We start from the raw sequence: 21,914 nt of genomic DNA, 5'->3' as shown, positions 1-21,914 counted from the left end.
TTTTTTAACATGTCTTTTATTTTTAACTTATCCTTCCACTAAGGAACTTGCCCATTTGCAAAACAATGTCCAGCGTGAAGGCATGGCATTGAAAGCTGAACTTTTCACAAGGCTAAAGTTCCCTCAGTAATTGTTAAGAACACTATTCCACAAGGAAGTCATTTCTCTGTTTAGAAACAGGCCTGCATCACATGGCAATTTGTATAACTAACAAATATTTGCTTTCACCACTACTGATGTCACACTAAACAGCCAAGTTTGATTTTTAGGGAAACAAAGAAAGGGGAAATTTTTGGTTTTGCTCAGAAGAATTCAGGAGGGAAAAAGTAGTTAAGCTCTGCCATTACCAAAGATCAAAGATACAAGAATTGATAATAACTTCTAGATATCCGAACACGGTAATAATGTTTAAGAATGAAAAAAGGGCCGGCGCTGTGGCACAGCGGGTTAACGCCCTGGCCTAAAGCACTGGCATCCCTTATGGGCACCGGTTCTAGTCCTGGCTGCTCCTCTTCTGATCCGGCTCTCTGCTATGGCCTGGGTCCTTGGGCCCCTGCACCCACATGGGAAACCTGGAGGAGGCTCCTGGTTCCTGGCTTTGGATTGGCACAGCTCCGGTCAATGCAGCCACTTGGGGAGTGAATCAACAGATGGATGACCTCTCTGTCTCTACCTCTCTCTGTAACTCTTTCAAATAAATAAAATAAATCTTAACAAAAAAATAAATAAATAAAAGGAAAACCAAAATCAAGCTCAATTAAAAAAAAAGAATGAAACGATATAGTATGGAAGAGAAACTGCACAAGATCCATTAGATTTTGTGACAAATTTTGACTTCATTTGGCAATCTATCTCTAACGCTTCTATCGACTGCCGGCCTCACCCTGATCCACCTCTCACCAAAATGCCCTGTGCTTTTTATTCTTCCTTACAAAGACATTCTCTCCATTTTCCTCTCTCTCAAGACTATCCTGTTTCTCTGCAGTGTTCAGTATTCAGTGAGATGGGCTTAAATTTTTCGACGTTCACAGGAGCAGAAGGCATTGAGGAATTAATTCAAAGACTATCTTGTTTTGTTCTTGGTTGAAAATATATCAAATGGCCAGCAGAGAGAAAAAGGGTGACTATGGAGGATTTTCACGAAGATGAAAAGTAAGAAACCAAAGAGCCTACTCTATGGTATCTTTCATCTAATTATGAGCAGCACTAATTCACAGCCTTTAAGGATGGAAACCTAAGTGGTAAAACAATAAAGGAAAGCAAGACACGTCAGGATAATCACTGCCAATAAAGAAGAAAGTTATCACTGCAGAGAGGCACAGGGTGCCTTCTGGGAGCTGCACAGTTCTAATGGTTTAGCCACCGAGTCGTACCATGTAGTCAGAATTCCCTATCAGCCTGCATATACACACTTTACACACTTTTCTATGTATTTCACAGTTTTAAACTGTTTATGGGACATTTTAAACATTCAAATGTAGACTAAATATATTCAGCATCCAGCTTCAACAATGATCAGCTTATGGTCAATCTTTTTAAAAACAGATACATAAAATCACTATATGGGGTACTTTGTGATGTCTTGAAATACACATTGTATAACATTCAATTCAGAGTAAACCTATCTCTTGCCTCAAACATTATCTCTTTATGGCAAAAACATTCAAGATCCTCTCTCCTTTCTTTTTTTTTTTTAATACATAGAATATTACCTTCATCTACAGTCACCCTACTGCATAAGAAGACTAGCTTTTTTGTCTAATTCAATCTTTTCTTCTGTTTATTCCTAACCACTACCCCATCCTTTTTCAGTTGTATGCAAATTCAAGCATAAGACAGTTCATCAATATTTATATTATAGTTGATAATTTTAAAATTTTTCCTTCTTAGATTGGCATGCTAACCACAACCACAGTACATCAAAATTTGACAAGGAAATCCAAAAATATTTTACTAAACCTAGCCCTCGATTAGAAGACTTAGTGAGATTTCAAAAATGATGTTTTAAATAACAAAATCTATTTTTTATTAGCAGTTTATTTTGTGTAGGTAAATTCTGTTTTCACTGAAGCAATTCCTTGTAGAATAAAAAAATTCCAATTTACAAACATGCAAAAGGCATTTATACAAAACAGAACAGTGACTTACCTCTGTATATTCATCAAAAGTATGATCTTCTGCCTGAAATGCCTCTATCTTTTTTACAGCAGTCCCATCAAGAAGCCAATTATATTTTTCAACTGAAAAGTGACAGTCTAATTAAAATCTTAATGCTCTTTTAAAATGGTAAAGTGCTTTTAAAAATATAATCATGGAAAGGAATAGCCTACTCAAATATTATTATTAATAAAATCTTAGTATATATAGATTACCATATTAAAAGAATGCATTCATTAATAAAAGCTTTAAAAAAAAAAAAGCCCAAGTGCTTGGGTCCCCGCTCCCACATGGGAGACCCAATGATCCTGGCTTCAGATTAGCGCAGCTCCAACCTTTATGGCCAATTGGGGAATGAACCAGTGGATGGAAGACCTCTCTCTGTCTCTCTCTCTGCCTCTCCTTCTCTCTATGTATAACTCTGACTTTCAAATAAATAAATCTTTTAAAAAGTAAATAAATAAGATAAAGTGAAGGAGAAAAACACAATAAACGTAACACGTACCATACATCTCATAATGTTTTCTTACACCTTCTAAGTTCCGATGTACTGCCACCTTCAATGTGCTAAGAGCCCACTGTAATACGTGTTCAGGAAGTTCTGTGTCAAGATTTACAGGTGTGGAAGTTCCTGACAGCCAAGAGGGTACTGTCTGGACATTCTAACACAAGCAGAAATAGCAATGTATGTCATAAACATCTAGCTGCGATTGACCTACATGTCAATCTTATATTTTTAAACATTTTTTTTCCAAATTTCAATAGCCCAACAAAAAATAACTTGATGCAATGTAATAATTTAAAGCTCTATGGTTGGTAGTCTAATGTGAAACCTAAGTTGCATTAGTTTTCTATAACTAAATAAATATTTTTGGAGTAATAATAATGCCAAATGGTTATACAAGAAAGCTCTAGAAAGAATATGAATTAGGTCTTGTTCTTAAGAAATGCACTGCTTACGAGAGGAGAGGAGACACACACAAAAATATCAATTTATAACTACCAGCAAAACTTCAGAAAGAAAAATGTCATTTCCAGCCAAGAGACCTTTCCAATCCAAAATGACTTATGGGAGGAAAATAAAGAGTTATAATGTTTCCTGCACATACACATTTTATAGAGATTTGAATCACGTACTTCAATGTCATTAAACAGAGCCACACAGAGAAACATGGTGACCATACCTGCAGAGCGTCAGCTATGCGCTCCACCACACCCAGAACAGCGTCTTCCAGATCTTGGAAGGTAGGGTAGAATTCCATCTTATCTTCATCTAGCATCAGTTCCATTTTAAATATTGGCAGCTTTTGTTGATCTTCTGGGTCAAAGAGTTTCACAAATCCTTCTACAGTTCTCCTTAAGAGATCCTTTAGCTGCATATCATAAATGATTATTGTTTTACAAAGTATAAATTCAACCTTTAACTAATTGTCTACTATCAAATCCTTCCATCAATCTAGTCCTGAAAATTATCTCCATTGACTGCAATACATTCTTAATAAATGTCGTGGAAATAGTAAATAAACCAACAACACCTGCAAACCCCGATTTGTCATACAACACGAATAATCTTAAAAAGGCAATGTAGAATTTTCCACATTCTTTAGTAATTCTGTCTCTGGTACAGAAAATATCCTAGAAGATCAAACATGGTGAGGAGTGAGGGGAAGGTTAACCTGAGGGTGAGGTGTAATGGGGTGACAGGCACATGGAGTCAGGTTAGGGTGGGCTATAATTAGCTCCTGTTGTCCAAAAGCGAACCGTTTAACATTCAAGAATGTTTGATCCAGTTACTCAATCCTTAAGCTTGAAATCCACAATGGTGGGAATGTTTGTACCACAGAAATCAGTAAATGTCACACAAATCAAGGTTTTTTATCTCTAGAGATCCAGCACACCCAAATGAAGCTGAAGTCTCTGGAACTTAGAAATATGCCCGATGAGGTTAATTTTTTTTTAATTTTTTAAAAAGATTTATTTTTATTTATTTGAAAGACAGAGTTACAGAGAGAGGTAGAGACAGAGAGAGAGGTCTTACATCCACTGGTTCACTCCCCCGATAGCCTCAACAACTGGAGCTGCGCCGATCCAAAGCCAGGAGCCAGGAGCTTCTTCCAGGTCTCCCACGTGGATGCAGGGGGCCCAAGGATTTGGGCCATCTTCTATGCTATCCCAGGCAACAGCAGAGAGCTGGATCAGAAGAGGAGCAGCTGGGACTAGAACCAGCACCCATTTGGGATGTGGTGCTTCGGGCCAGGGCGTTAACCCGCTGTGCCACAGTGCCCCCTTCCCCCCCACCATGAAGCTCTTTAAAGATTCATTTAATTAAAAAGCAGAGAGACAGAGAGATGGGTAGAGACAAAGGGAGATCTTCCATCTTCTAGTTCACTCTCAAATGGTTGCACTGGTTCCGGCCAAAGCTAGGAGCCTGGAACTCCATCCAGGTCTCCCATGTAGGTGGCAGGAACCCAAGCACTTAGGTCATCTTCCACTGCCTTCCCAGGTACATCTGCAGGGAGTTGGATCAGAAGTGGAGAAGCCTGGATTTGAACTGCAGCTCTTATATAAGATGCTGGCATATAAAGTGGCACCTGAATCCTCTGTACCAGAACACTGGGCCCTGTACAATGAGTTTCTAAATGATGAATAATGCTTGCTTATTTAGGACCAACTATTGAAAACTGGTCTAGCAGCAAATACTGATCTAAATCCTCTTAGAAACATTCCTAATAACCACAGTCCTATAGAAGCGGCCTTTGGAATTAGCTAAGACGCCAAATGATGACTGCATCCTATATCAGAGTGTGGGGTTTGAGTCCGGGCTTCTCTGCCAATTTCCCCTTATTATTAATGCACACCTGCGAGGCAGCAGGTGATGGCTCAAATGGTCAGGTTCCTGCCATTCATTTGGGAGACCTGAAATAGGTTCTCTGCTCCAGACTTTATTCTGGCCCAGCCCCACTGACTGTTAGAATTTGGAGTGAATTAATGGATAACAGATCTCTGCCTTTCACAGTGAACGAATGAATTAATCAATGAAATTATAGTCCTCTTAAGAGAGTAGGGGTAGAAAGGAAACATGTATATGTATTATCCTTTTAGAGATTCAAGGCAAAAGTCATGGAATCTCGGGCCAGCAATGTGGCACAGTGGGTAAAGCCTCTGCCTGTGACGCTGGTATAACATATTGATATGGCAGTTTCAGTCCTAGCTGCTATGCTTTCAATCCAGCTTGCTGCTAATGTGCCTGGGAAGAAAATGGCCCAAATACTTGGGCTCCTGTCATGCATGTAGAAGACCGAGATGGAGTTCCAGGCTCCTGGCTTTGACCAGGTCCAGCTACTGCGGCCATCTGGGGAGTGAACCAGTGGATGGAAGATCTCTTTTTCTCTGTCTTCCCTTCTCTCTCTCTCTCTCTCTCTCTCTCTCTCTCTCTTTCAAATAAATAAAATACATCTTAAAAAAATTGATGGGGGGCCGGCGCCGCGGCTCAATAGGCTAATCCTCCACCTAGCAGCGCCGGCGCACACCAGGTTCTAGTCCTGGTCGGGGCACCAGATTCTGTCCTGGTTGTCCCACTTCCAGGAGTGCAGTGGAGGATGGCCCAAGTGCTTGGGCCCTGCACCCCATGGGAGACCAGGAGAAGCACCTGGCTCCTGCCTTCGGATCAGCGCAGTGCGCCGGCCGCAGCGGCTATTGGGGGGTGAACCAACGGCAAAGGAAGACCTTTCTCTCTCTCTCTCTCACTGTCCATTCTGCCTGTCAAAAAAAAAATTTGATGGAATCTTGTGAGATCTTTTCCAAAAGGGAAAGTTTTCATTCAATGCCATGTTTTCTAGGATTGCTTGTCTGTTACAATAAAAACTTGAGGAGCCTATAAATATATGATTACCTAAAATTAATATTCTCTGTCATTTAAAGATGATCAATAACTCTGTGAACCAAGATGTTACTGAGAACAAAATGACAGTCAATCAACTTGGAATAAGTTTAAAAATATAATTACCACCATAGTACTCTTCTTTTAAACTCCAAGAAAATGAGTAGCTTATAGCCTTAAAGTGCAAGTCATCACGCAGGATACTTTGTCATTTTAGCTTGCTTCAGAAACTATTTTTCTGCTAAACTTACTTAACATGATAGTAAAATTATTTTCAATTTATTTTGAAATAATGTCCTAGAATTCTGTCTTAAGGAGAATGTTATTTAAAATACTGAAATAACTTTAACAACATTATAATTTAAGATAGATAAAACCATTTTACCTGATTCGACATAAGTGTGGAAACACAGTTATAGAATGCGTCCAATTTCTCAGGTTTAATGCCTTCTAGTGCTTCCTTCTTGGTAAAAAGACTTATAACCTTTGGATACCATGTGTTCATTATCTTCTCTTCCGTCTTTCTGGCTTGTATTGATAGATCATTTTTCAGTGAGTCACAATCAATTGGACCTTTAGCTCTGTTTTTGATAACAAAGAAAAAGTATTTGAAGCAAATGATAGATATTGATCTTGATACATAATTGATTAAACAAGTAAGATAAATTCTTAAAATTCTAAACTATATGTATCTTTTTTTTTTTTTTTTTTTTTGACAGGCAGAGTGGACAGTGAGAGAGAGAGACAGAGAGAAAGGTCTTCCTTTGCCGTTGGTTCACCCTCCAATGGCCGCCGCAGCCGGCACGCTGTGGCCGGCGCACGGTGCTGATCCGAAGGCAGGAGCCAGGTGCTTCTCCTGGTCTCCCATGCGGGTGCAGGGCCCAAGTACTTGGGCCATCCTCCATTGCACTCCCTGGCCACAGCAGAGAGCTGGCCTGGAAGAGGGGCAACCGGGACAGAATCTGGCGCCCCGACCGGGACTAGAACCCGGTGTGCCAGCGCCGCAAGGAGGAGGATTAGCCTATTGAGCCACAGCGCCGGCCTAAACTATATGTATCTGAAGATTTGTGAATGTGTTTTTTAAAATGTATAGTCAAAAATATAGATTTAAATAAGGGGATATTCAAATTTTAAATATTAATTAATAAGTGCAAAATTTTACCTAATTCCTGTTAAGTCCAGTAATATTGTATTAGCAAATGTTGAATAACCAATGTCCAGTAACATTTTCATAGTTGGATGAACAATGTGCAAATTAGCTAGTATTTTATTTCTTGCCTGCACATAGCTGGAATGCCAGGGGTTAGAGTAATCCAGGCCTCTGGGAAAGCAAAGCGTAATACAAAATATCAGGAAAACAATCAATGCTAAATTTTAGGAAATAGAGTTTATGACACGGAACTAGTACTAAAGTGAGAAAACTGGGGATTGAGAAGAGGGAACTGTGGCTAGCAATGGGAGCCGTGGGAGACAGACAATTAGTAACAGCAGGTCAAGGTCTCAAAAGCACATTAACTTTAGAGAAAACAGACAATTTGTGGCTTAGGCAGAGGGATGGGCCAGTCCCTGCTAACTTCCACTCTGCTGTGGCTCAGTTGCCTGAGGCAGAGACGACAGACAGGGGAGCAGTGTTGGAGAAATCTGTCTGGCACACACCAAAGCTTACTCAAGGCAACGCTGAGCTGTGTACATCCATCAAGGTCCTGTCGGTTATGAAAACAGAACCACACAAGCACAGTGCAGAGACCACCTCTGGGGATTTTTAGATATGTTCAAACTATGAAAGCTTCAAAGGTTCATAGAAACACGTACTGCGAAAAACACTCGCACAGATTTCAGTGTTACACCAAAAATAAACTTTTAAAAAAGTCTCTTTATGATTTGATAGCCAGAACAACAGAGTGGCAGACAGACAGACAGACTGCAAGATACAGAGAGTTGTATTCTTCAGTTTATTCTGCAAATGACCACAACAGCTAAGCCTAGGGCTGGGCCTGGACCAGAGCCAGGAGCTAGGAACACCAAGCTCATCCTCCACAAGGGGGCAGAAACCCAAGTGCTTGAGCTACCACTGCTGCCTCCCAGAATCTGCGTTAGCAAAAAGCTGGTGCCAGGAGCCCCAGCCAGAAATCTGGCACTGCAGTGCCAAACCTGGTTTATCTTTTAATTCCATTTTCTCCATTAGCTTTTTTAACATTAATATTTACAAATACTATGATTCAGAGAATAAGTCATGAGGGTTCAGTTATCATAAAGGATACAGTGCTTGGGATTATTAAACAATGTTGCAAGGAGCAGAATCAAACTAAAAGGGACAATTTTTTAAAGTGAACCAAAATTCACAATCAGAAGACTTGAGTCAGACTGAGTCCCCAGGGTTAATCCAGCAAGAAAATCAACTCTTGAAGTGATTCTAGTAAAAGTCAGTCAGACCTTTTTGACTTAAATATGTAAACTCAGGCTGATAGAACTCAAAATAATCCTTATGCTTTTGGTTCACCTGGCGAATTCACATAAGGGACTGATCATCCCAGAATTCAGAACTAAGTCATCTTCCCTTGCCCAAGAGAGGTAACACTCCAGAAACACCATGTGGGCATACGGCCTTGACCTAACGAATCAAGGAAGTCCCCCACCAAGCAGAGGACACGCTTAACGATTGGATAAACCACTGTCTGTTCATCTAGGGAACCCCCTGCATAATGCCATCAGCCACTGAGGTGCTAGGAATTTGTTTTGTTATGGCAGCAGTGCCAAAACACCTTCCAGAGAAAGTTCAGCTGTCTTAGAAACAGGCCAACATCACGCAAGTTATGAAACCCACAAATGTGTCTGACACAAACAGAATTGGTGTCAGCGATGACTCCAAGGCTGCTTTTCTCAAGCGCAGTCCTGTGAGCTTTTTGAAGTCCCCATGTAACTTCACAAGTATAGACTTAATCGTAAGATCAGTTCATTCTCAATCTGTATCAGCCTTAGACGAAGGGGCAGGTGTTGGCGCAGCAGTGACACCACCTGGGACAGTCATAACCCACATCAGAGTCCCTGAGTTCCAATGCTGACTCTGTTTCCCACGCGTCTTCGTGTTAACATACTCCCTGGGAAGCAACAGAGGATGGATCAAGTACCTGGGTCCCTGTCACGGACGTGGGAGACTCAGAATGAGTTCCAGGCTCCTGGCTTTGGCCTGGCCTAGTCCTGGCTGTTGCAGTTTTCTGGGGCGTGAACCAGTGGATGCAAGATCTGTCTTTTAAATAAATAAATTTCAAGATACTCACCTAGATTCAGTACTGTGTTTTAAATATTTTACTTACACAGGAGATTCAGGTAAAGGGCCTCCTTCATCTTTGAGCCAGTGAACTGATGGTTTCACAAGAACACTCTGTACTAAAATACACGTATGTATTAGTACTTCTTGAAAATCTTTGCAAGACCTACCCATGTCAAAATTTCTAACCTTTGATATTGGACAATATAGTGTGCTGTGCAATAAAATAAGAAAAAAATTGCTTCATTATTAACATTAACCAAGGTTTCTCAAGCGGAGTCCTGTGAGCTTTTTGAAGTCAAAAAAGCCTTACTTTGGAGATGAACTCAGACACAGGAAAAGCTGGAATAAATTCTCAGTGTTTTGCATTTTATCTACTCAAAAGACCCATTGTACAATATGGTGACTACAGTTAGTAACAAGCATATTATATTCTTAAAGATTGCTAATGGTAGACTTTTAGCACTCTCACCCCAAAAAAATTTGATAAGCATATGAGGTAATGCGCTTGTTAATTAGCTAAGTTGAGCCATTACACAATGTATATTTATTTTAAAACATGTAGTATACTGTAAATTAGATACAATTTTTATTTATCAAAAAGGAAGATTTATTCCAACAAATATTACAAAGGTTTAACCCCTAATTCTCAAAAAATATTAATATTTCCTGACAATCTTGTGAATAGTGGATTAAAACTATAAAAGTAAAAAAAATCAAAAAGCTACTGCTAATAAACATAAGAAAACCACAAAAAATGCCTTCAAATTGCAGATATTTTAAGTAAATTATAGGTTAAAGATAAAAACTTTAAATAAAAATCATATCTAAAATATACAGAGTTTAGGTGCCGGCACTGTGGCACAGCAGGTTAAAACCCTGACCTGAGGTGCTGGCATCCCATATGGGCACCAGTTCTAGTCCCAGCTGTTTCTCTTCTGATCCAGCTCTCTGCTATGGGCTGGGATAGCAGTAGAAGATGGCCCAAGTCCTTGGGCCCCTGCACCCATGTGGGAGACCAAGAAGAAGCTCCTGGCTCCTGGTTTCAGATGGGTGCAGCTCCAGCCATTGCGGCCATCTGGGGAGTAAACCAGCGGATGGAAGACCTCTCTATCTCTACCTCTCTGTAACTCTGTCTTTCAAATAAATAAAATAAATCTTTAAAAAAATAAATACAGAGAGTTTAAAAGGGTAATGTGTGGTATTCATTATACTTTTACTTTTGATGTGGCAGAGAGAGGGAATCAAAATCCGGTTGGCCTGTTTTAAATGCGACTTACCCAAATGTCTCTTCATACTTTTTTCAAAGTCATTTGACACCTCATTTATCAGATGCTCCAGAAGTTCTTCTTTTTCTTTCCCTTCCTTTAAAGACTCAGGTATCAGCATTAACACATGATCCAGCCATTCCTGCTGAATAGGTACTATAGGTCTACTCTCTACACATTGCTTCATATAAATATAGTTGAACTGAGAACAGAAGAGAAAAGTAAATGTTCTCCAGGGTATAACATTTCAGTGTAACTCTTGAAAGCTCTGTGTTCTTAGGACATTATATCAGAATAAAAATATTCTGGGGCTGGTGTTGTGGCATAGTAGTACCAGCATCCCATATGGGCACTGGTTTGAGTCCAAGCTGCTCCACTTCTGATCTAGCTCCCTGGTAACATGCCTGGGAACAGCAGCAGAATATGGCCCAAGTGCTTGGGTACCTGTACCATGTGGGAGATACAGATAGAACTCTTGGGCCTTACCTAGTCCTGGCTGCCATGGCCATTTGGGGAGTGAACCAGTGGATAGAAGGTCTCTATCTGTCTCTCCCTCTTTGCCTTTCAAAGAAATCTTTTAAAAATATATTATGAAAAATAAAATTCTCAGAATAAACAACTTCCCCCCCAAAAGAAACTTTTAATACAAACTTCATGCATTTCATAAATACAATCTTTAGGAATATAGTTATTCTTCCAACCATATCCACCCTCCTACCCACACTCCCACCGCTCTCCCTCATCCCTTTCCCATTCTCAGTGCCATTCTCCACTAAGATCCATTTTCGATTAACTTTATACACAGAAGACCAACTCTATACCAAAGAGTTCAACAAATTGCACACACACAAAAAAACTGTTCAATAGTCAAGTGCTGGGGCCGGCACCGTGGCTCACTAGGCTAATCCTCCTCCTTGCGGCACCAGCACACCGGGTTCTAGTCCCGGTTGGGGCGCCGGATTCTGTCCCGGTTGCCCCTCTTCCAGGCCAGCTCTCTGCTATGGCCCAAGTGCTTGGGCCCTGCACCCCATGGGAGACCAGGAAAAGCACCTGGCTCCTGGCTTCGGATCAACGCAATGCGCTGGCCACATCGCGCTGGCCGCGGCAGCCATTGGAGGGTGAATCAACAGCAAAAGGAAGACCTGTCGCTCCCCCTCTTCGTGGAGGAACGACACAGGACCCTGCGCTGTTCTTTCGTCTGCTCGGCCTTCCCCGGGTTTGCTGCTGGTTCTTCCCGGGTTGGCTACTATCCCTTCCACCTCCGTGGAAGGGCAGTTCCCCCTAGCCACATTCCCCACTTCCGCAGGGGAGCGGCACACCACCGGCCAGTTCTCTCTGGGGGGCTGCACAGGTGTTCCTTCAGATGTTCCCCATAGATGTTCCTGGTGCATGCCGTCTCTCTCCTCCTTTATAGTCCTCCTCCGCCAATCCCAACTTGGCTGCCCACACGCCGAGTACGCTGCTCTCCTCCAATCAGGAGCAAGTCCTACAGTTTATTAGTTGAACTGGAGGCAGCTGTGCGGAAGCTGTTTACTTCTCTCCCAGCGCCATATTGTGGGAGAGCAGATGCATAGAATAAGTCCTAATTCCAGTAACTCAGTCTAGTCCGGTTTGCTCCCCACAGATCCCCCTTTCTTTTTATTTTTTTGGCGTTGATACGCGCCTGTCTTCGGTGTCCCGCGGCACACACTCTGCTCTACTTGCTAGAGTTGCCACAGGCTCTTACAAGTCCTATCAGACAAACCGAATCCGGGTCCTCTCTTCGCCATGTTGTGAGGAGGTTTTTAGGCGCTGATGCGTGCCTGTGTTCGGTGCCCTGCAGCGCATGCTCTGCTCTGCTAGAACTGCCTGCAGGTGCTTACAAAACCTATCAGGCAAACCGAATCCAAGCCTTCTCATTGCCGTATTGTGGGGGAGACTTGTTAGTGTTGGTTTGTGCCTATCTTCGGTGACCTGCAGCTCATGCTTTGGTCGAGCTGCTTGCTGGTGCTTACCGCCTTAAATCAGGCAGACCGAATCCAAGCCTCCTAATTGTTGCATTGTGGGGAAGCCTTACTGATGTTAATTCGTGCCTGTCTTCGGTGACCTGCGGCGCATAAGCTGCTAGCCGCCCAGGTGCTCATCGCCTCACTTAATCAGGCAGACCGAATCCAAGCTCTCACATTGCAGTGTTGTAGGGAGGCCTTTCTATTTCTCTATTTCTCATCTCCGGGCATTCCTATTTCTCCCATTTTACTTCTATCTTCCAGCATTCCTATTTCTCTTTTACTTCTAAACTTCTGTTTCTCTTATCCCCGCAGCTTCCCGCTGCCCGCCCCGAGGCTACTTCTCGGCGGCTTCCCGGCTGAGCCGCTTCACCCCGCGCCTCTCTCATCTGCGCAGCTTCCCGGCTTTGCGCGGCTTGGCTTCGCGCGCTCCGCGGTCTCCACGCTTAACCCTTTCGCGTCTGAACCACAGCCTCGCGCCAGCCCCGTTCCCTATCTATTCACGCCCCATGCTCTCTCTGCACGCGGCGGCTTCCGCGAGTAACACAGCGTAGCTTACGTGTCCGCCACTAACATTCAATCTAAGTTCCCCGGGCTAGCCTGGCGAATTCAACCCAGCATACGTCTCCGCCCCATGATTTGGCTTCCCGTCCTTTGCTCCCCGGGCTAATCAGACGGATCCCAACCTGGCTTACGTTTCAGCTTCTGGTTTCAACTTTTCGCCCCCTATTCCCGGGCTAACTTGAGAATCCCAAAGTGGCTTCCGTTTCCGCCTTGGCCTGCCCCCCACGGCTTCAGTTTCCCTAACACTTTTCTCTACCCGGTATGTTTCCCCAAGCTTTCCTCCAACGATATTCCTCCCTCATTTCTCCTGGCCTCTCCCCACAGTCCGCGTCCGAGTCTGTTTGTTCTAGCGTTCACTTTCGCTTTCGACCTTAGAGATTTCTCCCAGCTTCCCCCCGTAGTCCGTATCCGAGTCTATGCCTAGGCTTTCAATAGCTTCTTCCGGCACCCTTTTCGTCCGGCTTTTCCCTAGGCTGTTTGCTAGTCTCTCTCTCCGGTATTTTCCCAGCTCTTCCCGTTTCTTCCCTCCTAAGTTTCATATCCGTCCTAAGTTTCCTATCCGAGCTAGGTTTCCTATCCGACCTAGGTTTCCTAATCCGAGTCATTTCTTCCCTCCTAAGTTTCATATCCGTCCTAAGTTTCCTATCCGAGTCACGGCACCATTATGTCGCTCCCCCTCTTCATGGAGGAACGACACTAAGCCCTGCCTAGGCTTCATATCCGAGTCACGGCACCATTATGTCGCTCCCCCTCTTCGTGGAGGAACGACACAGGACCCTGCGCTGTTCTTTCGTCTGCTCGGCCTTCCCCGGGTTTGCTGCTGGTTCTTCCCGGGTTGGCTACTATCCCTTCCACCTCCGTGGAAGGGCAGTTCCCCCTAGCCACATTCCCCACTTCCGCAGGGGAGCGGCACACCACCGGCCAGTTCTCTCTGGGGGGCTGCACAGGTGTTCCTTCAGATGTTCCCCATAGATGTTCCTGGTGCATGCCGTCTCTCTCCTCCTTTATAGTCCTCCTCCGCCAATCCCAACTCGGCTGCCCACACGCCGAGTACGCTGCTCTCCTCCAATCAGGAGCAAGTCCTACAGTTTATTAGTTGAACTGGAGGCAGCTGTGCGGAAGCTGTTTACTTCTCTCCCAGCGCCATATTGTGGGAGAGCAGATGCATAGAATAAGTCCTAATTCCAGTAACTCAGTCTAGTCCGGTTTGCTCCCCACAGATCCCCCTTTCTTTTTATTTTTTTGGCGTTGATACGCGCCTGTCTTCGGTGTCCCGCGGCACACACTCTGCTCTACTTGCTAGAGTTGCCACAGGCTCTTACAAGTCCTATCAGACAAACCGAATCCGGGTCCTCTCTTCGCCATGTTGTGAGGAGGTTTTTAGGCGCTGATGCGTGCCTGTGTTCGGTGCCCTGCAGCGCATGCTCTGCTCTGCTAGAACTGCCTGCAGGTGCTTACAAAACCTATCAGGCAAACCGAATCCAAGCCTTCTCATTGCCGTATTGTGGGGGAGACTTGTTAGTGTTGGTTTGTGCCTATCTTCGGTGACCTGCAGCTCATGCTTTGGTCGAGCTGCTTGCTGGTGCTTACCGCCTTAAATCAGGCAGACCGAATCCAAGCCTCCTAATTGTTGCATTGTGGGGAAGCCTTACTGATGTTAATTCGTGCCTGTCTTCGGTGACCTGCGGCGCATAAGCTGCTAGCCGCCCAGGTGCTCATCGCCTCACTTAATCAGGCAGACCGAATCCAAGCTCTCACATTGCAGTGTTGTAGGGAGGCCTTTCTATTTCTCTATTTCTCATCTCCGGGCATTCCTATTTCTCCCATTTTACTTCTATCTTCCAGCATTCCTATTTCTCTTTTACTTCTAAACTTCTGTTTCTCTTATCCCCGCAGCTTCCCGCTGCCCGCCCCGAGGCTACTTCTCGGCGGCTTCCCGGCTGAGCCGCTTCACCCCGCGCCTCTCTCATCTGCGCAGCTTCCCGGCTTTGCGCGGCTTGGCTTCGCGCGCTCCGCGGTCTCCACGCTTAACCCTTTCGCGTCTGAACCACAGCCTCGCGCCAGCCCCGTTCCCTATCTATTCACGCCCCGTGCTCTCTCTGCACGCGGCGGCTTCCGCGAGTAACACAGCGTAGCTTACGTGTCCGCCACTAGCATTCAATCTAAGTTCCCCGGGCTAGCCTGGCGAATTCAACCCAGCATACGTCTCCGCCCCATGATTTGGCTTCCCGTCCTTTGCTCCCCGGGCTAATCAGACGGATCCCAACCTGGCTTACGTTTCAGCTTCTGGTTTCAACTTTTCGCCCCCTATTCCCGGGCTAACTTGAGAATCCCAAAGTGGCTTCCGTTTCCGCCTTGGCCTGCCCCCCACGGCTTCAGTTTCCCTAACACTTTTCTCTACCCGGTATGTTTCCCCAAGCTTTCCTCCAACGATATTCCTCCCTCATTTCTCCTGGCCTCTCCCCACAGTCCGCGTCCGAGTCTGTTTGTTCTAGCGTTCACTTTCGCTTTCGACCTTAGAGATTTCTCCCAGCTTCCCCCCGTAGTCCGTATCCGAGTCTATGCCTAGGCTTTCAATAGCTTCTTCCGGCACCCTTTTCGTCCAGCTTTTCCCTAGGCTGTTTGCTAGTCTCTCTCTCCGGTATTTTCCCAGCTCTTCCCGTTTCTTCCCTCCTAAGTTTCATATCCGTCCTAAGTTTCCTATCCGAGCTAGGTTTCCTATCCGACCTAGGTTTCCTAATCCGAGTCATTTCTTCCCTCCTAAGTTTCATATCCGTCCTAAGTTTCCTATCCGAGTCACGGCACCATTATGTCGCTCCCCCTCTTCATGGAGGAACGACACTAAGCCCTGCCTAGGCTTCATATCCGAGTCACGGCACCATTATGTCGCTCCCCCTCTTCGTGGAGGAACGACACAGGACCCTGCGCTGTTCTTTCGTCTGCTCGGCCTTCCCCGGGTTTGCTGCTGGTTCTTCCCGGGTTGGCTACTATCCCTTCCACCTCCGTGGAAGGGCAGTTCCCCCTAGCCACATTCCCCACTTCCGCAGGGGAGCGGCACACCACCGGCCAGTTCTCTCTGGGGGGCTGCACAGGTGTTCCTTCAGATGTTCCCCATAGATGTTCCTGGTGCATGCCGTCTCTCTCCTCCTTTATAGTCCTCCTCCGCCAATCCCAACTCGGCTGCCCACACGCCGAGTACGCTGCTCTCCTCCAATCAGGAGCAAGTCCTACAGTTTATTAGTTGAACTGGAGGCAGCTGTGCGGAAGCTGTTTACTTCTCTCCCAGCGCCATATTGTGGGAGAGCAGATGCATAGAATAAGTCCTAATTCCAGTAACTCAGTCTAGTCCGGTTTGCTCCCCACAAGACCTTTCTCTCTGTCTCTCTCTGTCCACTCTGCCTGTCCAAAAAAAAAAGTCAAGTGCTGTTCAAAGTGGTTGCATCCTGGAGTTAACTTAATTTTTTAAACTTAATTAACATTAAAGTACCCAAGACTGATACATCTTTTGCAAGCACTTAGACATAGTTCTAACTCTTTGAGGATAGAGGTTCTGCATGGTAAGTTAGTGCACAGTAAATCATGTTGTTAATTTAACAATTAACACTCTTACGTATGATATCAGTGATCACCCGAGGCTCTTGACATGAGTTGTCTAGGCTCTGGAAGCCTTGTGAATCCACAAACTCCGTTAGTATTTAGACAAGGTCATAAGCAAAGTGGAAGTTCTCTCCTCCCTTTAGATAAAAGCACCCCCTTTGATGGCTACTGCTTTCTACTAAGGTCTCACCCACCAAGGTCCTCATGTAGGACATTTTTTGCCACAGTGTCTTGGCTTTCCACGCCTGAAATGCTCTTGAGGGCTTTTCAGCCAGATTAGAATGCCTTAAGGGCTGATTCTGAGGTCAGAGTGTATTTCACGTAATTGTCATTCTATGAGTCTGCTGTGTGAAATGCTTCCCACGCTGGAGCATTCACTCTTTTAAATTCTATTATTATTACCAGACCCTTAATCCTATCCATATGCCCACTTTAACACTTAAGATAGTATTTCTGGGGCCAGCACTGTGGTGTAGCAGGTAAAGTCACTGCCTGCAATGCTGGCATCCCATATGGGTGCTGGTTTGAGTCCCAGCTGCTATAGCCTAGGAGAGCAGAAAATGGCCCAAGTCCTTGGGCCCCTGCACCTGCATGGGAGATCGAGAAGAAGCTCCTGGCTCCTAGCTCCTGGCTTTTGATTGGCTAAGCTCTGGCCCTTTGCAGCCATTTGTGGCTTGAACCAGCCAATGGACAAGTACTTTGTCTGCCTCTGCCTTTAACGCTGCCTTTTGAATAAATAAATCTTTTTTTTTTTTTAAATGATGGCATTTCTAACATCTAGCTTAAGGGGATTTGGGACCCCATGACAAGTTTTTAAGCTGCACCCTCAGAATGTATGTCCCTAGTAGTCCCTAGGAATGTATGCAGAACTATACAGCTTTACAAACTTCATATACTTAATAATTACAACTTCATGAACATGGTGAAAATATACAACTTTTAATCTAAAAGTTGTCTGTGGTATCTGCAGTTTGATTTTTATCCATGGTTCCTGGCTTCTAATTCCCTCCCTCTACCTTTCTGTCTTGGATCTGATCATTACACAAATGTTTGACTTACATTGTCTGATAGACGATAAAACTCCTGTTTCAGAAGGAGTAATGCCCCATACTCATGAGGAAGGATGCTGTGCAGAAAAGCCAAGAAGAACCTGAACAGGGATTATAGGGATTCCCTACCCAGTCTATGAGCATTGTATCAGACCTTTTTGTCCATTCACATTTCTGTGCTAGCTTCAGTCATGCCTGTGCAATGAAATGCCCATAAAAAACCAGAAATACTATTTGGAGAGTTTACAGAAAGCTGACACATGGAGGTTTCAAGAGGGTGTGGACAAGGCATGGAAGTTCTGAGCTTCCGCCGCATACCTTGCCCTATGTAACTCTTCATATGTATCCTTTATAATATCCTGTATTAAGCTAGTGAACACATTTCATTAAGTTTTATGAGCCACTGTAGCAAATTAATTGAACCCGAAGGAGGAGTTGCAAGAACTTTCATCAATAGCTGGGTCAGACACACAGGTGAAATAAAGTGGACATGTGATTGGCATCTGAAATAGAGGTACACAGTCTTCGGGAGCAAGACCTCAAGCTTTTTTTTTTTTTTTTTTTTTTTTACAGGCAGAGTGGACAGTGAGAGAGACAGACAGAGAGAAAGGTCTTCCTTTGCTGTTGGTTCACCCTCCAATGGCCACCGCGGTCGGCGCGCTGCGGCCAGTGCACCGCGCTGATCCGATGGCAGGAGCCAGGAGCCAGGTGCTTTTCCTGGTCTCCCATGGGGTGCAGGGCCCAAGCACTTGGGCCATCCTCCACTGCACTCCCTGGCCACAGCAGAGAGCTGGCCTGGAAGAGGGGCAACCGGGACAGAATCCGGTGCCCCGACCGGGACTAGAACCCGGTGTGCCGGCGCCGCTAGGCGGAGGATTAGCCTAGTGAGCCGCGGCACCGGCCAAGACCTCAAGCTTTAGGATTTGATACTACCTCTAAGTAGACAGTGTTAGAATGGAATCAGTGGACACACAATTGTTATTCACTGTAGAACTGCTTGCTTGATTAGACAGGGGTAACACCCCACACACATCTGGTGTCAAAAGTGGCCTGCTGTGAGAGTAATAGGAGGAACCGGGTTTCAGTTTGGAAGACTAGTCTTAGGAGACATTAAAGCATACTCTCCAGCCCAATTAGAAGAGTGTGGTACAGGTGCATGAATAGACAGACTAATGGCAAAAAACATCCAGCAATACTACTAGTACACTAAAAACTTAGAATGCAATAAACACACCATCTTAAGTCACTGAGGCAAACATTAATGTTTTGATAAATAGTTCTGGGACAACTAGTTAATATCTGGAAAAACATAAATTAGGGGCTGGCATCGTGGTAGTCAGTTAAGCTGGCAGCAGCAGCTTCCCATATGAGCACCAGTTCATATCCCAGCTGCTCCAGTTCCCAACCAGCTCCCTCCTTAAGTTTATGGGTAAACAGTGGAAGATGGTCCTAGTGCTCAGGCCCCTACATGTGGGAGACCTAGATGGAGTTTCAGGCTTCTTGGCTTCAGCCTGGCCCAGATCCAGATGTTGTGGCTATTAGGAGAGCAAACCAGTGGATGTAAGCTTGCTTGCTCCCTCTCTCTCAATATGTCTATGTCACTCTGCCTTTCAAATAAATAAATCTTAAAAAAAAGATAAATTGATCCATACCTTCCACCATACATAAGAATAAACTCTAAACCAATAACAAACTTAAAAAATAAAACTGTATGCCTAGAAAAAAAAGAATGACATCATTCTCTAACTTTAGTATAGAGAAAAACTATGATACAAATTTCAGATACAAAAAAGAAATATGTGGTACATAAGTTTTAACCACATAAATAAAAATGTTTACATGGCAAAAAAAAAAGTCATCATAAAAAAAGGCAACTGACAATCTGGGAGAAAGTATGTGCAATATATATTTCAGGTAAAGTATAAAGTATGCTTTAAAATGTAGGGGATAAATGAACCCAGAGTATACTATGCTGAGTGGAATATACCTATTATAAAGGGACAAGTACTGTCATGATTCCACCCTTAGAGTCACTTAATTCATAGAAACAGTAAACAGAATGGGAATTGCTAAGGACTGGAGAGAGGGGCAAACAGTGAGTTGTTACTTAATAAGTATAGAATTTCAGTTTTGCAAGGTGCAATGTTCTAGTAACTGGTTGTACAACAACGTGAAATACTTAACATTACTGAACTGTGCCCTCAAAAACAATTAAGATAGTACATTTTATGCTACCCGTACTTAACCATAATTTATAAACATTCAGGGGAAAATAAAATCAAAAACACAATGGAAGCATGGCAGAAGATATGAACTTACATTTCACAATAAAAATCATATTAAAATAGCTCAACCCTGTGAAAAGATGTTCGTTCTCATAGTTAGAAACAGCAAATTTAGACCTCAATGTGATACTATTTGCTGCCTATCAGACAGATAAAAACTTAAATACAGGACCCCTATTTTCTGTTGATGAGACCCTGAGGGAGCAAGCACATTCATAAGTTGCTAATAGCAAACTGGCATGGGTTTTGGAAAGAAATCTCATCAATAATTAACAGAACTTCATACTGATGCAGCAGTATTTGAAAAAGGCTAATCACAGAGAGAGAGGAAAACAAACAGATTCCCCCATAAGCTGGATAACTCTCCCAATGGGCACAACCCCAGGCCAGAGCCAGGAACCAGGAACTCCATACAGGTCTCCCATGTAGGTGGCAGGGACCCAAGCACTTGGGCCATCTTCTGTTGCTTTCCCGGGCACATTAGCAGGGAACTGGATTGAAAGTGGAACAGCTGGGACTTGAACTGGTACTCATGGGATACTGGAATCACAGGTGTCACCTTACCCTGCAGTGCCACAATTCCAGTACCCAGAATAAGTGTTTCCATATGAATTTTAGCCTACTTTTTTCTGGATCTGAGGAGAATGTCCTTAGTATTTTGATTGGGATCACATTAAATATATGTTACTTTTGGTAGAATTAGACATTTTGATGGTATTGATTCTTCCAATCTATGAACATGGAAAATGCTCCCATTCTTTTTGTGTCTTCTTCTATTTTTTCAATGTTTTATAGTTTCAGAGATTTTTACATCCTTGATTAAGTTTATTTCAAGATATTTAATTTTTTGGTAGCTATTGTGAATGGGATTGATCCTAGAAGTTCTTTCTCTGCCATGGCATTGTCTTTATATATAAAGGATATTGATTTTTGTGTACTAATTTTATATCCTGCTACTTTACCAAACTCTTTTGTGAGTTCTAGTAGTCTCTCAATGGAGTCATTAGAATACCCTGTATATATGATCACGTCAACTGCAAATAGGGATAGTTTGACTTCCTCCTTTCCAATTTGTGTCCACTTGATTTCTTTTAGTATCGTGGTTTTTTAAATACCATTCTCCACTAAAAGGAGCCAGAAATCATAGAACAAACAACTGATCCCAGGGCCAGAACAGAAACTATACAGGATGAGCTTGGAATAGCTTTCGCAGGGAGCAGTAAAGTACTCAAAGAATGATGGACTATATACAACAAGAGCTAAGAATTAACTTGCAGCACTCTGTCACTGGATCCAACCTAGGACAAGTAGAACACCAAAGCCCAGACCACTGCATTGTAACTCAAGGGCTACAACAAAAATCCATCACTACACTGATATCAATCAGTGAACAAATGATGGAGGGAATGATCAAGTTCTTCCCTTGCTACTAAGTCCTATTTAGAAAACACAGAAGGCCGGCGCCGCGGCTCACTAGGGCAATCCTCCGCCTTGCGGCGCCAGCACAACGGGTTCTAGTCCCAGTTGGGGCGCCGGATTCTGTCCCGGTTGCCCCTCTTCCAGGCCAGCTCTCTGCTGTGGCCAGGAAGTGCAGTGGAGGATGGCCCAAGTGCTTGGGCCCTGCACCCGCATGGGAGACCAGGAGAAGCACCTGACTCCTGGCTTCGGAGTGGCACAGCGCCGGCTGTAGCGGCCATTAGGGGAGTGAACCAACAGAAGGAAGACCTTTCTCTCTGTCTCTCTCTCTCACTGTCTAACTCTGCCTGTCAAAAAAAAAAAAGGCAACTACAACCCTCAAGATTAAGAATTAGGTTTTATCATTTTTAGACATGTATTTATCTATTTGAAAGTCAGAGTTACA

The 21,914-nt window shown here is 44.0% G+C and overlaps 1 protein-coding gene across 1 annotated transcript in view; it reads right to left on the bottom strand.

Moving 5' to 3' along the window:
• Positions 1 to 21,914, bottom strand: part of DNAH12 (dynein axonemal heavy chain 12) — a 209,048-nt gene that overhangs the window by 170,317 nt on the left and 16,817 nt on the right. Inside the window, exons 5-11 of the mRNA XM_051852268.3 lie at positions 10,586 to 10,775; positions 9,352 to 9,424; positions 7,200 to 7,358; positions 6,423 to 6,618; positions 3,342 to 3,530; positions 2,663 to 2,819; positions 2,149 to 2,240 (exon numbers count right to left, since the gene is read on the bottom strand). Coding sequence (XP_051708228.3) covers positions 2,149 to 2,240; positions 2,663 to 2,819; positions 3,342 to 3,530; positions 6,423 to 6,618; positions 7,200 to 7,358; positions 9,352 to 9,424; positions 10,586 to 10,775 — 1,056 coding nt within the window. The remainder of the gene's footprint in view (positions 1 to 2,148; positions 2,241 to 2,662; positions 2,820 to 3,341; positions 3,531 to 6,422; positions 6,619 to 7,199; positions 7,359 to 9,351; positions 9,425 to 10,585; positions 10,776 to 21,914) is intronic.

Source organism: Oryctolagus cuniculus, chromosome 10 (assembly GCF_051225735.1).
Source record: "Oryctolagus cuniculus isolate XC-2025 breed Fujian yellow rabbit chromosome 10, ASM5122573v1, whole genome shotgun sequence".
NCBI lineage: Eukaryota > Metazoa > Chordata > Mammalia > Lagomorpha > Leporidae > Oryctolagus > Oryctolagus cuniculus.
Note: the sequence above shows the minus strand (reverse complement) of the source record. Positions and strands in the feature narration are given on the sequence as shown.